The sequence below is a fragment of the Bemisia tabaci genome, chromosome 1 (assembly GCF_918797505.1).
Source record: "Bemisia tabaci chromosome 1, PGI_BMITA_v3".
NCBI lineage: Eukaryota > Metazoa > Arthropoda > Insecta > Hemiptera > Aleyrodidae > Bemisia > Bemisia tabaci.
The window spans coordinates 92,231,701-92,245,481 of NC_092793.1; the positions used below are offsets into that span (position 1 = coordinate 92,231,701).

The 13,781-nt window shown below is 39.4% G+C and overlaps 1 protein-coding gene across 8 annotated transcripts in view; it reads left to right on the forward strand.

Moving 5' to 3' along the window:
- Positions 1 to 13,781, forward strand: part of LOC109043214 (palmitoyltransferase Hip14) — a 39,985-nt gene that overhangs the window by 21,919 nt on the left and 4,285 nt on the right. For 4 of the 8 annotated variants that reach the window (XM_019060346.2, XM_072306520.1, XM_019060347.2 and 1 more), the window contains one exon: positions 6,612 to 6,765. In XM_019060346.2, the coding sequence (XP_018915891.1) occupies positions 6,612 to 6,622 (11 nt within the window). In that variant the 3' untranslated portion in view covers positions 6,623 to 6,765. The other 4 variants (XM_072306519.1, XM_072306518.1, XM_072306517.1 and 1 more) reach the window with 2 other exon arrangements.

A 13,781-nucleotide genomic window follows, 5' to 3' on the forward strand; every position in this document is an offset into this window, starting at 1 on the left:
TGGAAACAATTGAGCAAGAGGTGGTTGAAATAATCACTGAAATTTATTTACAATCACTCGTCGAAAAAGTACAGTGTCATTGCTCCTATCTAATCTAATCAAATTACTTTAGAGCAAATTCTGCAAAAGATGGTTGAAGGTCTAGATCGTAATTCAATGATAAACATATTTTCTAAATATGCCTTTTTCCTTAAAAGCATGAGAATTGAATAAAAAGTTTCCATGACACAGTGTTATCATGGGAAACAAATTGAAAGTTAGTTTTTTTATAAAATTACAGAAAGGTATAACTAATGAAACACTAAAATAATAAAGCATAAAATTTAGAATGTAAACAGAAGATGTGTATCAAAGAAAATGAAGGCTTACATCATTGAACAGTGTTTTAGATATTAAACTCAGTACTCATTATTAAAATATTACTTGGAAGAGAAAATACTTGATGAATACTAGATGGTTACCTCCAAAAATACTTTAAAAAAGAAAATTAAGAGCAGAAATGACGTCAGTTCCGTTTCCAGTGAAAAAGTGGAGGGGAAGGGGAGCATTACCGAAATAAACATGGTTTTCAACTTAATAGCCATAAACAAGCATTAATGCTATGTCAATTTAAAAAGAAACAATGATCACAGCGAGTTAATGCTCTTTATCTTAACTTGGTATTGGTAACAGTGAAACTAGAAACATATTAGAATAAGAATAAGAAAGAAAAAAAAGGAACAATATAAATTGTCACAAAGAAGGTAACACTTGATCAATATCATTGGCATCATTTCCACCTAAATTAAACATAACTCTAAAGGGGGAAAAAAAAGAAGACAGTGAAGAAATAGCATCATAATTATAGTTTAATTTCTAGAGATTGTTAATGTTCTGCAGATAAATGGTGGCCGAGGGGGGGAGGGGGGGGGGGGGGCTGAAACCACATTTAACATAGTTTTCAAGTAAACAGCCATTAATAAAGGCTTTAGAAACACATAATTTTTCCTCAACTTTAAAAGGAGCGCAAAAAACACCAATGAAGGTACTTAGGATACTTTAAACACAGCACTTTCACTTTCATTTATTTTCTCATTTAGAATTAGAGGAATGAATGTAAGGGGTGGCTATTCGAACTTCACGCCACTTTAAATTTCTTAGATAATTTCTGGTCACAGATGAAAAATTTAGGAGAACTAGGTATATGTTTATTTACTCTGAACACACTACAACTTCTTGTGATGATTTTGTTTTGAGGTGACTCATGGTGAAGTTCTCAAAACCAGATGATTTTTAGTTGCTGCTAATTTCCTATCGCTTGACTGCTCAAATGAGAAACTGACAGCCATGTCATAGGATAGTAGCCGCTTTCTGAATCCAGAATAAAGAGGAGCAGGCTGAGGTGTAGGAAGCGCTCCAAAAAACTGAAAACAGACAATTAAACAGCATTATCCTGTATCCCATGCATTTGAATTGTATAATGGGTCAATTCAAAGAGGTGGTGACCCCTCAGCTCTCAGATTCTATTTACACTTGATGTACAAATTTTATCTGTTGAAAAAAAAATTCCCTAGATTTCAGGCTGTTCATCTAGAATGAAATTTCATAAAATTGCAGTTTTCTATCTTCAAATATACATATAGATCTGTGTAACTTCTCCATTGTTGATGCAGGAGATTTTATCGTTAGAATTAGAATTTTTGAAGAGCTCTCTTGAAACTGAGAAATATAGTTTTTGCCCCGTCTTATGTGGAAAACAGGCACAGAGGGACATTTAGCTAAACCTAGTCGCCAACCATTTATTTGTAACTACCTCATTCCAGCAAATTTTTAAAGTGAGGAAAAATAGACATCTGAAATCATACTTTTATTATCTTCTTTGTTTTCCTGCTCTGATCGAACACAACAATTGAAATCTTTAATTTATTAACACATATTTATTTGAGATTGGATCTGACAAGCTCCCAAAATGTAGGTTCTTGCAATGTTACATGATTTTTCTCAATAATTGTTCCCTTGGAAGAAACAAACATACCGTTTAATACGCTCCAGTTTGTTTGAGCGATAATGACCCAGCACAACAAGTAAGAACGAAATCTGAGAAACTAAACTGGCTTGCCTGAGCCCTTGGTGCTCTTATTTTCATATCTTGGTCCCTAAGCTCAATTTGATGAAATGCTCTTCCAAGGTGATAATTGGTCATGCTTAGGTTATGCGGCAATCAACAATGCCTAGGTACTAATAAATAATTTAGGAACCAAGAGCCACAGGCACGCCTCACAGGCACATAATTTCTCTTCAATCTTTACTGGAAATTCTTTCGTACATGCAGAACCTCAGTTGTGAGAAAAGTACGATGGGTCAATTGCTAGTAGCACAGAAACAGATTACGAAAGGTGCAGGTGCTAGATGCTGATAGTGCTTTGTCACATGACAGTTCTAGTCTGGATAGGAACATTTCGACGATGAAACTCCCAAAGCACCTATCTCGTTTGCAGTGTTTAAAAATCTCTGCTCCCACTTTATTTTTAATGAGGAGAAAAAATCAATGTCATTCTTTGAGGTTTTCACAGAATTTTCTTTGCGCAGAAGAGAAAAGTCACAGAAATTTTCAAGAAGTGACACTGAATAGTTTTCCAGTTAAGAAATAAAGTATGACAGGAAGTCTGCTACGTCGCAAACAGAGAAACGTGCTCTGGGAGTTTAACCATGAAATTGCAGTTTCATGGATACTACGGGGTTTACTGTCCAACACCCTCAAGCCCTTTGAGCCTCAGGCGTTATGCTTTACTCTCCAGATAAGCACTGCCAGAAGGGTTCATCTCATCAACGGATGATTTCCTTGTTTGGATTAAGATCATGAATTATTCACCCTACACTGTATTTTTTAGTACAGGGTTAAGTGTGAATTCTAATTTGTGTAAAAAAAACAGTAACATAAACACATGGCAACAAAAATAGACGTGTGTTCAGGTCAAAACAGCAGCTTCGATCGATGGAATTCAACTTCCAGATTTAGGGGCAATGTCAATGGTATAACTCGTTCGTCCTTAGAGATTCCAACTGAAATGTTATCAGAGTATGTGGAATTATGTAACCATGAGCCAAGTTTTAGGTGGAAAAGCAGATATCAACTTACCTCAAAACATATTTTCTTCATTATGCCAACTGATGGACAGGTTGCACGGTGACAATAGAGGTACCGAATGGTCAAAACGTGGACTGAACCAGACTGAACTGAGCCACCAGGAAAAGAACTGTAGCATAATAACTTATTTTCGATAAATTAACAATCTAAGACTACTTCCACGACACAATTGTAATTAATCAAGTTAAAATTTTGTGGACTATCAAAAATACATGTTTGTATTATAGGTTGGAACCGGAGTGTAAACATATCACCAAGACGGCAGCGTTGCCGTTTTGCAAGTGTCCGAAAACGGTCTGCATAATTTCGCTCGCTAAACATCACGGATTTCAATGATTTATACGTCAACCATTCAAGAAAAAAATTATCTACGCGTATTCGGTCGATTTTTTATAATATTCGCTATATTTTCAAAAATATCCTCATCAGAACGGTTCCCCCCTGAAAATCGACGGTGCCGCTATCTCTTGACGGTAAAGGACCCTACAACAAAACTGCCAAATCGGCCTAAACACGGAATCGTACGATTTTCTCAGGGATGATAGAGGGTCTTCCCAGACACTCAAAACTGGTCATATTTTTTGCCTAACTCCCTGGGAAAAGGGGGGAGAGGGGGTCAAAGTCAAAACCTTTAAATTAGCATAACTTCTCAACGGTTTGTCGTAGAAAGATGATCTTGGTGTCAAAATTTCCAGAAAAATGAGAGGTTTCAGAATATATGTATGAAATCAATTAAATTTTAAAATTTGACCCACTTTTGGGCATTTTACAAGGTCCCCCTTTCGTAAATTTTCGTTTTTTGAGAATTTCGGTTGTTCGGTTCGCACGGATCAAAACAAAAACAATTTCAAATAAAAGTAGAGCGTTTAAGCTTTAAAAGAAGCCCAAGATGATCTTGGGGAAATGATTAGAAGCGGAGTTATGAGTCTTCAAAGTTGACGCGGCGCGCGGGAACCTTGTATGTTCCGAGTCTCAAGGTCACCTGCGCGCCCCGGATTGCCTGCAGGTTGCAAGTTTTTGTGTTTTTATGCTTCTGTAGGTCATTTTTAATGTAAATCATTCAATGAAGATAGAATAATCGAAATTTTTTAATTTTACGGGAGGAGCGAGAGGGGGCTTAGAGTATCAACCATTATGTCCATCATACCTCATTAAACATTTGCTGACGATGACGATTCTGCTCTTATAATTTAGAGGAAACCATGGACCCTCAGTTCAAATATACGTATGATCCATACAGAACTGAACCATTTAGAAATTATAACCCATTGATGCCACATTTTGGGGTACCCCTAATTTTAAAATTTTTTAATTGAGCTATAAGCTACAGCGCTTGACGGAACTCACTTGGTAAAGCCAAATAGTTTCTCGTTGAAGCAGACGAGCTTTGAGCTTCAAAACAAGTCTCAGTTATTCTTGAGGGGGCTATTTGAAACGCAGTTAAAATTTTTTGACGTTAATGTGGTGTGCCTCGCCGAAGGCCCATTGTGTAAAATTAAAAAATTCTAATTAAACTATCTTCATTGAATGATTTACATTAAAAATGACCTACAGAAGCATAAAAACACAAAAACTTGCAACCTGGAGGCAATCCGGAGCGCGCAGGTGACCTTGAGACTCGGAACATACAAGGTTTCTTGGGCTTCTTTTAAAGCTTAAACGTTCTACTTTTATTTGAAATTGTTTTTGTTTTGATCCGTGCGAACCGAACAACCGAAAATCTCAAAAAACGAAAATTTACGAAAGGGGGACCTTGTAAAATGCCCTAAAAGTGGGTCAAATTTTAAAATTTAATTAATTTCATACATATATTCTGAAACCTCTCATTTTTCTGGAAATTTTGACACCAAGATCATCTTTCTACGACAAACCGTTGAGAAGTTATGCTAATTTAAAAGTTTTGACTTTGACCCCCTCTTCCCCCTTTTCCCTGGGGGTTAGGCAAAAAATATGACCAGTTTTGAGTGTCTGGGAAGACCCTCCATCATCCCTGAGAAAATCGTACGATTCCGTGTTTAGGCCGATTTGGCCGTTTTGTTGTAGGGTCCTTTCCCAACTACTGGGTGTAGATTCACCTTAAAATAAAAAATAAAATGATTTAGTTAAAGTAACGCATGAAAAACCTTTTCTGGTTGCACGTAATCGTCCTCCAAGATTCAAAACTTTGGAACGTCCTGAGAATGTTCTAGGTACATGTCCAAACTAATTCCACATTTTCAAATCTTCTCTGAACGTTCTGAGAATATTCCCACAGTGCCAGATAGTGTCGTTCATCAGTCAGGATGTTCTCAGGACTTTCGGTGCTATCTGGGAAAGGAATTGGTAATAAATTCGTGGATTTGCATCAAGACAATGCGCAGGCGCATGCATCCATTTTTACGCAGGAAGTTTTAGAGAGAAAAGGAGTCGGCTTTTTAGGCATCCTCCGTGCAGTCCAAATGTCGCTGGCTGTTTCTGACGCTGAAAAAGCTCTTCGCGGTCTGAGATTTGCCACAAAACCCGAAATGAGGACGGCCGTCCAAAAAACTTTCAAGAGCGTTCCTGAAAAATAATATCACAAGACGATGCTTGTTAAATGGGAGGAAATGATGCGGAAATGTATTAATAGCAATGAAAAATACTTCGAGGAGCAACCGAACAAGCTGGTGGAGTTGGATAGGAGCGGAACCGAGGACTAAATCACGGTAAGAATTTTTTTCGTAGAAAACCCGTCGGCTGTACGCGAACACCCTTCACAAACACTGCCACAACCAAAGACATAAAGATGGAGTGCTCGTATCTAAAAGCACGGGGAAAAAATGAAGCCTGGTTTGGCGCTGGGTGCTTGTGTGAGTGTGTAAATGAGCGCGGGAATCCATGGCGGCAAACGGAAATTTGATTTGAACTTGTCCTCTTGATTTTTCCACATTTCTTCTTCGAAACGTATTTTAAATGCCTAAAACGAATATATTAAGAAAGTTGGGACTGCGTCCTACCATAATACATTTACTTTTGCTCGGTAACAGGCAGTAATATCAGATAAAGTTAGTTTTTCTTCCGGAGCCCTCAGCACAAGCACCAGACGACCGTGTAGCGAAGACTGGCTTTCCTCGAGCGTCGGAGCAAGTGGGCCAGCTCCCTACGCTCGGGTCGGCCGGCGGCGCGCATGCGCATTTCCCAGCGGACATCAGCATTTTCCCTAAAGTCGGTGCTCCTCCTGACGTTGCCAATTTCCCCGTCTAATGATGAATTGTCTGGGAAAATTGGACGTCCCCTCACAATACATAAAACAAAAGTGTAAGAAATAGCTATAACTCTGAAATACATATTCCTTAAAATCAGAGTTCCCTCTTACAACCCTCTGCCTGTAACACATTTTCGAGGTAGGCTTTTTTTTCATGACCAAATTTTGCTAGGAATGTTGTGAAGGGCCATTATATAGTACTTAAACTTTTTGTCAGCCATTGATACGGTCAATGACGTATGATTATTTATTTTGTTCCAGATTCTCCCTAAAGAATGTTGGAAGAAAATGTGATTTTTAAAACCTTGCTCCACGCACCTGAAAAATTTCTCTTTGCCTTGGATAAGGACGAGCTGGACTTTATAGCCAAGAGATTTGAAATCTCTTTGGAAGTTACCAATTATTTTGCACTTACCAAGTAATTTCTTCCTGTATTCTTGTGCTCTCTCTTTTTCTACACTTTTTTAATAGGTGACTGTTTTTTCATAAAGAGATCATGAGTCATGGTTGCTGACAATTTTCACTCCTTCTTTCTCTTATCTCATGGGAGATGTGGAAAATCAGAGAGCTGCGATTTCCTGACGTACCTCTGTAAGTAGGTGGATGCACATTGCACTCTCTCAGTTTAGGTAGTAAGCGACTGTCAACCTCTGCCCTTGTATACTGCCACTGTGGAACATTAGAAACACGTTGGCTCCCATTATCTCAAACCCTACATTGAATTCTGCCCCATAATGTTCTGTTTCTCCCTCCTTATCTCCTTCTCCGCCTTTCACTTTTCTCCTCGTGGAAAAAATACACATCGTTCAGTCTTTCTCTTCCAAATACCGTGGGCTTAGTAAGTCTTTCTGCTAAAATATAAGAAGACCATGATGACCTATCTGGGTAAAAAAAAATAATCACATGTAAGGTGGATGTCGTAATACCTGCCACCCTTAAGGAAAGGAGGGGTTGTGATCCTTCCACGGAATCGGGAAATTGTTTAATATTTGGCAGTTGACAATCCATATTTTACATAAATATGCAGGTTTTGCCGATATTCACATTTTTTAGCTCCGAAAAACGGGTCTAAACATGGCTCTGGAGCCCCAATTAGCTGAAAATTCCCGTTTTTCGCGGTTCTACCTCAAACGACCTGGGAACAAAGGTGACGGGTCATAAGTTTCGAATATATTGTGAGGTACACCTGGACATGTAACATACGAGAATATGGTCAACCGTCTTTCTTGGGCCAAAGTCGAATGTCGAACTTTTCAGCTGAAAATAGCTGAAAATTCCCGTTTTCCGCGATTCTACCCCAGATTTTGACCTGGGCCCAAAGGTGATTGTTCATAAGCCTCGAAAATGTTGTGATGGACACCTAGAGACATAACATACGAGAATATGATCAACCGTTGCCTTTGAGCTCAAGTCCAGTGTCGAACATTTAGCCTAAAATAGCTGAAAATCCATGTTTTCCACGGTTCTTCCTTATAAGCCCACAGGCGACGGTTGATCATATTCTGATCTCGTTTGTTACTTCTCTGGGTGCTCCTCACATCATATTCGAAGCTTATGATACCTTTGGGCCCTTTATGGTACCTTTCGAAGTTACCGCTTTGGGCCCAGGTGGAAATCTGAGGTAGAACCGCGAAAAAGGGGAATTTTCAGCTATTTTGGACTCCGGAGCCATGTTTAAAACCCTGTCCCGTAGCCAAAAAGTGTGAGTATCGGCAAAAGCTGACTATTTCTGTAAAGTATATTGTCAACTGCCAAAAATCCAACAATGGACCAGTAGACAAGGCACAAATTTCAGCATTCTGATACACGTTTCATAACCAAAATTTCACGTAGAACACGATGCGCACAACGAAAATCACCGAAATCAACTCGTTATGAAGATATTTAATGATTCTTGATGCGTAAATTCAAACCACGCGCTCATTATAACTCAATGCTCTACGTGATTCACATCGCGCTAAACTTTATCATGACAGTCTCTGCGATATAAAAATCTGGCAACCTTAATCTTGACGCTTTAGCTCAGCTATTGCAAGTTGCTTATAGTTTGAACAGCACATGGTGGGAAATGAACATTGCTTGATTGAGAAGCTTGCTGAAACCGTAGTAGTGCACGATTTGACTCGCGTAGAGCGTTGAGTTTCTTGTGAGCGGGCAGTTCAAACTCCTCGTAACCAATGTGAAATATAAACGTCAATATCTTTGTTAGGAGTTGATTTCGGTAATTTTCGTTGCGCGAATCGTGTTCTACGTGAAAATCTGATCAAGAAACATGTATTGGAATGCTTAAATTCGTACCTTGTCTATTGGTCCATTTCCGGATTCTGTGGAACGGCCGATTTCGGCCCGAATCGCAACCCCTCCTTTTTCACGAAAATAGTCGTCAAAGTTCATACATTTTTTATATCTCTCACCTTTAACTTTGGAATAGGTATGGTGGATTTTTGACTGTTTGGCACTGTTGCAGGACGAGTTCTTTAAGGTTTTAAATTTTAAATAGACAATTTCTACATTTTTATTGAACCCCTGAATTTCAGGTGGAGCATCCCCCATTTCTCCCCAAGGGAGGTTAGTGGAGCTCTGAGACCATGAAATTTGGATTTCCGGGGATCGATTTCTTTCCACCAGTCAGCAATCCCTTTTTACCTAAATATCCGATAAAGAAGCCTGGAACAGATGGTCTTAGGCACTCTGCACAAGAACACAATTCCGAAGAAAATTGACAATAATGTAAAAATTTCCCTATTTGAGTAAACAGTTTCTGCTCCATTAAATCTGTCCTTGAGTTGTGTGAAAGCATCGGGCTGCATTTATGCAAAAAAAACATTATTATTTACTCCCATGATATACCTCTTAACCTCAATTGATTTTTCATTAAATGTAGGAGGAAACTTATCAGTAAGAGGATTTTTACATCCGCAAACATGATGCCTGAACATCGCTGCTGTAATCACAATGAGGTTTCAAATTCAGTTTGTCAGACTCTGGATGAAATGGACTTTGAACGAGGCATCTGGTCTGCTGGTAACTAATTTTCATTTTAGCATTGTCGTGTTCATAGTCAAATCGATACGCCTAGCCCTATGGAACGCCGTTTGTACGAAAACCTACCTTCAGGGTGGAGGGGGGAGGGCGATTTTCGCTGGGAGAGAAACGAATTCAGATTGTGAATTTATCGATCATTTGGAGGTGAAATGCAGAAAATAAGAAATCCTTCCCTCCGCCCTACGTTCGATATCGCGACTGCTTGGTGCGGAGAAGGATCTTGCTGCCGGAGATTTGCTTTCGACATATCAATTGAGTGGCGGGGAGAAACATTTCTAGGTGTAAAACCATTTTTGTGCGGCGAGAGCCGTTTCGGAAGCCTCTATATCTGCGATGACTGTTGAGCTCTCAATTGTTGGAGCGGAAAAATTAAACTGTTGCCAAATTCACCATTGAACTGTTGATGAATTGTTGCCTTTGGACTGAGGGTAAGAACTGGAGGCTTTAAGTACATGTTTCTTCATCAGAATTTTGCGTAAGATTCAATGGTAAAAACGGGAATTCATGAAGTCAACTGAAGTATGTGTGCAATTCCTGAGTGAATACCTCCTTGTACTGATGCAAAGTTTCTCAGATCCGTCCTAAGAGATCGTTTAAATGCAAAACCACCTTAGGGCTACGCAATACCTGTACCAAGCGTATTTGTGTTTGTCCCTTACAAAAGTCAGATACAAACAAACACTGATAATGAACATTGAATAAGAAGGCAGGCATGGATTCAGCCACTATAGTCCCTAATATACTTCTAAACTGCTAATTAGTAGAACCATAAGACACATCTCAGATGTGTAATCACTTGGTTCGGGCCACCGAGTCAGAGGAACCTTGAACAAAATAAAAACATATCACAGAAGTTTGAGGGGTCAAAAAGCTGTTATACTAAAAAATGGTAAACTTCAAACGCTTGAATGAATTCAGGACCTTATACTTTCGATAAAGAAGCTGCAAAACATTTAATTTGAGGCGAAAATGAAAGGAGTATGGTCAAGATAAGAATGTCAAGGTAAATCACAGTGAGCCAGTAGACTGTTGCTCCAGGTTGTAAATTACGATGAAAATGATTGTCAAATGCTTTATTGAAGTCGAAAATGGATTAAAGTAAATGAAATTTCAAAGATTTCAGATTGCTTGGATCAAAGAATAATAGCTACCAGAAAGGTAACTGACAGATCCTCCTGTAAGATCGCGTAAGTATAGTCACTTTTTCGAAGCGGACTTTGCTCTATTTCCCCGCGAAATTTAAAACCGCAGAGAGACGTAGGGTGAGAGTGGCCGGACTTACCTCTATTTCCCCGCGAAACTTGAAACGGTAAGCTGAGCGGGGGTTGCGGGGATTTCAAGAATCGGAGCAAAGATGGCCGACTACTGCCCTTCTGGTAGCTTTTATTCTATGCTTGGATCCTTCCTGTTATCAATCTTCGTTTGTTTACGACCCCGACCTCTACGTTGGGTGTCTCCGACGGCTGATGCTCAGTCGGCCGCCGCCAGGCGCGCTGCGGATGTGACGTCATTTTTCTTCAATAGCGAGCGGGATTTTCCAAAATGCGCGTTCTATTTACGCCAATTTCTCGCTTATGAGATGACCTCACGAATGCCCGTTTATACCATTGAATCTTACGCAAAATTTTGATGGAGAAACATGTACTTAGAGCCTCCAGTTCTTACCCTCAGCCCAGAGGCTCATTGCCAATTGAATTCGGCAACAGTTCCATTTTTCCCCTCCAACAATTGAGACCTCAACAGTCATTGCAGATATAGAGGCTTCCGAAATGGCTCTCGCCGCGCAAAAATGGTTTTACACCTAGAAATGTTTCTCCACGCCACTCAATCGATATATCGAAAGCAGTTCTCTCGCGACAAGATCCTTCTCCGCACCGAGCAGTCGCGATATCGAACGTATGGCAGAGGGAAGGATTTTTTATTATTTTCTTCATTTCACCTCCAGATAATCGATGTAAACGTATTCATGATCAGTAACGGTGAAATTTTTATCGGGAGAGTGGAGCCTCGCTGAAAATCCTTCTCCACTCCCGGAATAGTTGCTCCTTCCCTGAAAAAGTCTCTCCTCGCCTTAAAAAGTTTCTCCACCCCTGAAAAAGTTTCACCGCCCCTCGGGAATTCGTTTCTCTCCCAACGAAAATCGCTCTCCCCCGAGAGATATCAACTCTCCCCCCTGAAGATAGGTTTTTGTACAAACGGCGTATCATACTAGCCCTATTTAGGCCAACAACAGGTTTTGAGATTAGGAAAAAAAGTTACCTTGGAAAAATGTCGTCGGCCTCATTTCAAGATGAGACATTTTTTCGGCATTTTCGCAACCTTTAGAGCCCGCCTGCGGCTGAACGCTCCTGTTTCAGACAGGTCATCAATGTGTTTTGAGATCAAAAAGGCAATTTACTTCAGAAAAATGCTGTCGGCCTCATTTCGGGATGAGACATTTTCAAGGACAGCCCCACTACAACAGAACGCCCCAGCTCCAATTAGAGCGGTCCGGTCTGTCAATTTTAAAAAATGTGTCCATTTTGAAGTGGGACACCAAAATGACAGCGACCTCCTAGACTATCAGGACGGTACTTCGATTGCTAATTGAACATTTATTTATTTTGTTTAGCATTGGATGGCGACATCAATAGAGTGAGAAAGCTTCTTCAGAAAGGTATATCAATCGATGGATTGGACTCGGGGGGCTATACAGCATTGCATTACGCTGCTCGCGCTGGGCATTTGTCCGTCTGTGAGTTGCTGATTGATGCTGGCGCTGCTATCGATTCCCAGACCAGAGCTGGCCGTGCAACACCTCTGCATAGAGCTGTATCAGCTGGTAAGGCAAAATCACCTCCATTCTGATCCGAAAAACTTTTGCAAAAAAATCACAATCAAAAAATCAAAATGAGAAGTTCTGAAGAAAAACAACCTTTTCTTTAAAATAACTCCCTAAGAAAATAGATCAGGGATGATTTGAAAGTCGTTCTCAACTGTGTGATGAAGTTTGAAGGTCTGGCATCGAGAAATAAGGCCCGACTGCGACTCCCCTGATTGATTCGCGCAGCTCATGCGATCCCACTTACGGACGTTGGAAATCCCCTCCCTCGACCCTCGCCTATCGACCGTCGTACTCACCTTCCTCACCCCGTCCATCGAGCATCTCACAAATGATTTTATTAGAATAAAAGAGGATTAACAAAAAAGTATCTTTGTTTAGGTTCCTTTGTTTAGGTTCCCTCAGAGGCAAGAAAAGTATGTATCTTGACTCCCATTCATCACTTTAAAAACCTTAAATATTTTAACTATTTTGTTTACGTATTAAATTTTTATTGCTAATTAAACGTTTATTTATTAAAAGACTTCTTACTTTATCATTTTTCATTTTAATTTAAATCAAGTAAAGTAACAAATTAAACCTTCAATGAAATAATATTTAAATACAATAATTAAATAAAACTAATAATAATAATTAATAATATTTAATAATTAATTGATTAAATCACTAAAATTTAATAATTAAATATTTTTGTGAACTCTCGTATCAATCACAGTTCAAATACGTAAACAAAAGAGTTAAAATATTTAAGGTTTTCAAAGTGATGAATGGGAGTCAAGAGACATACTTTTCTTGCCTCTGAGAAGGTACAAAAAATGATCTAAACAAAAAACGTTTTACGGGATCTTATTCTGCCATGAAAAGAGTCTCTGAAAATTAAAGGGTCAAATTTTTGCGTGGGTGCCAAGTCACTGAAAAACATCGTGAAAAATCGCTGAAAAGTCGCTAAAAATCGTGTTTTTCTGGCTTGGTGAGGGCTCCGTGGAGGTACAAAAACATCCTCCAGCAAAATAATTAGTATATTCTCTTATTCTACTATAAATAGAGTATACGAAAATTGAAAGCTCGATTTTTTACAGGCTTGCCAAGTCGTGCAAAAAACTAGCGAAAATCGATGTGATTTCGGCCAAATCGAGCAATTCGGCCTAACTGAGCTCGCAAACGGGGGAAAAACCGCCCGAATTCGGAAAACTAATATTTTCCCTCAATCATCTATACAGGGTTATCCAAAAGTCACTGACCACCCCTGTAACTTTTTTCCAAATGTAGATAGAAGTTTGAAACTTTGGGAATGTTCCGCGGTCTAAGGTAGCAACTTTTTGGTCCCCCCCAAAATTTTGGGGGGCGGGGGCTAACTTTTTTTTTCAAATGGCAACCTCCCCTTTGTGATACCTCATTCGAAAGATAATAAAAAAGAAAATTTTTGGCTCAAATCGCAGGTCAAAATGTTCATTTTTGACAAAATGGCGGCCGGTCAAATTTCAAAATGGCGGAAATTTGGCATCTCCGTTGTTTATTTACGGATTAGTGTGAAACTCGGAATCCTAGGGTTTTTTGAGATGAGA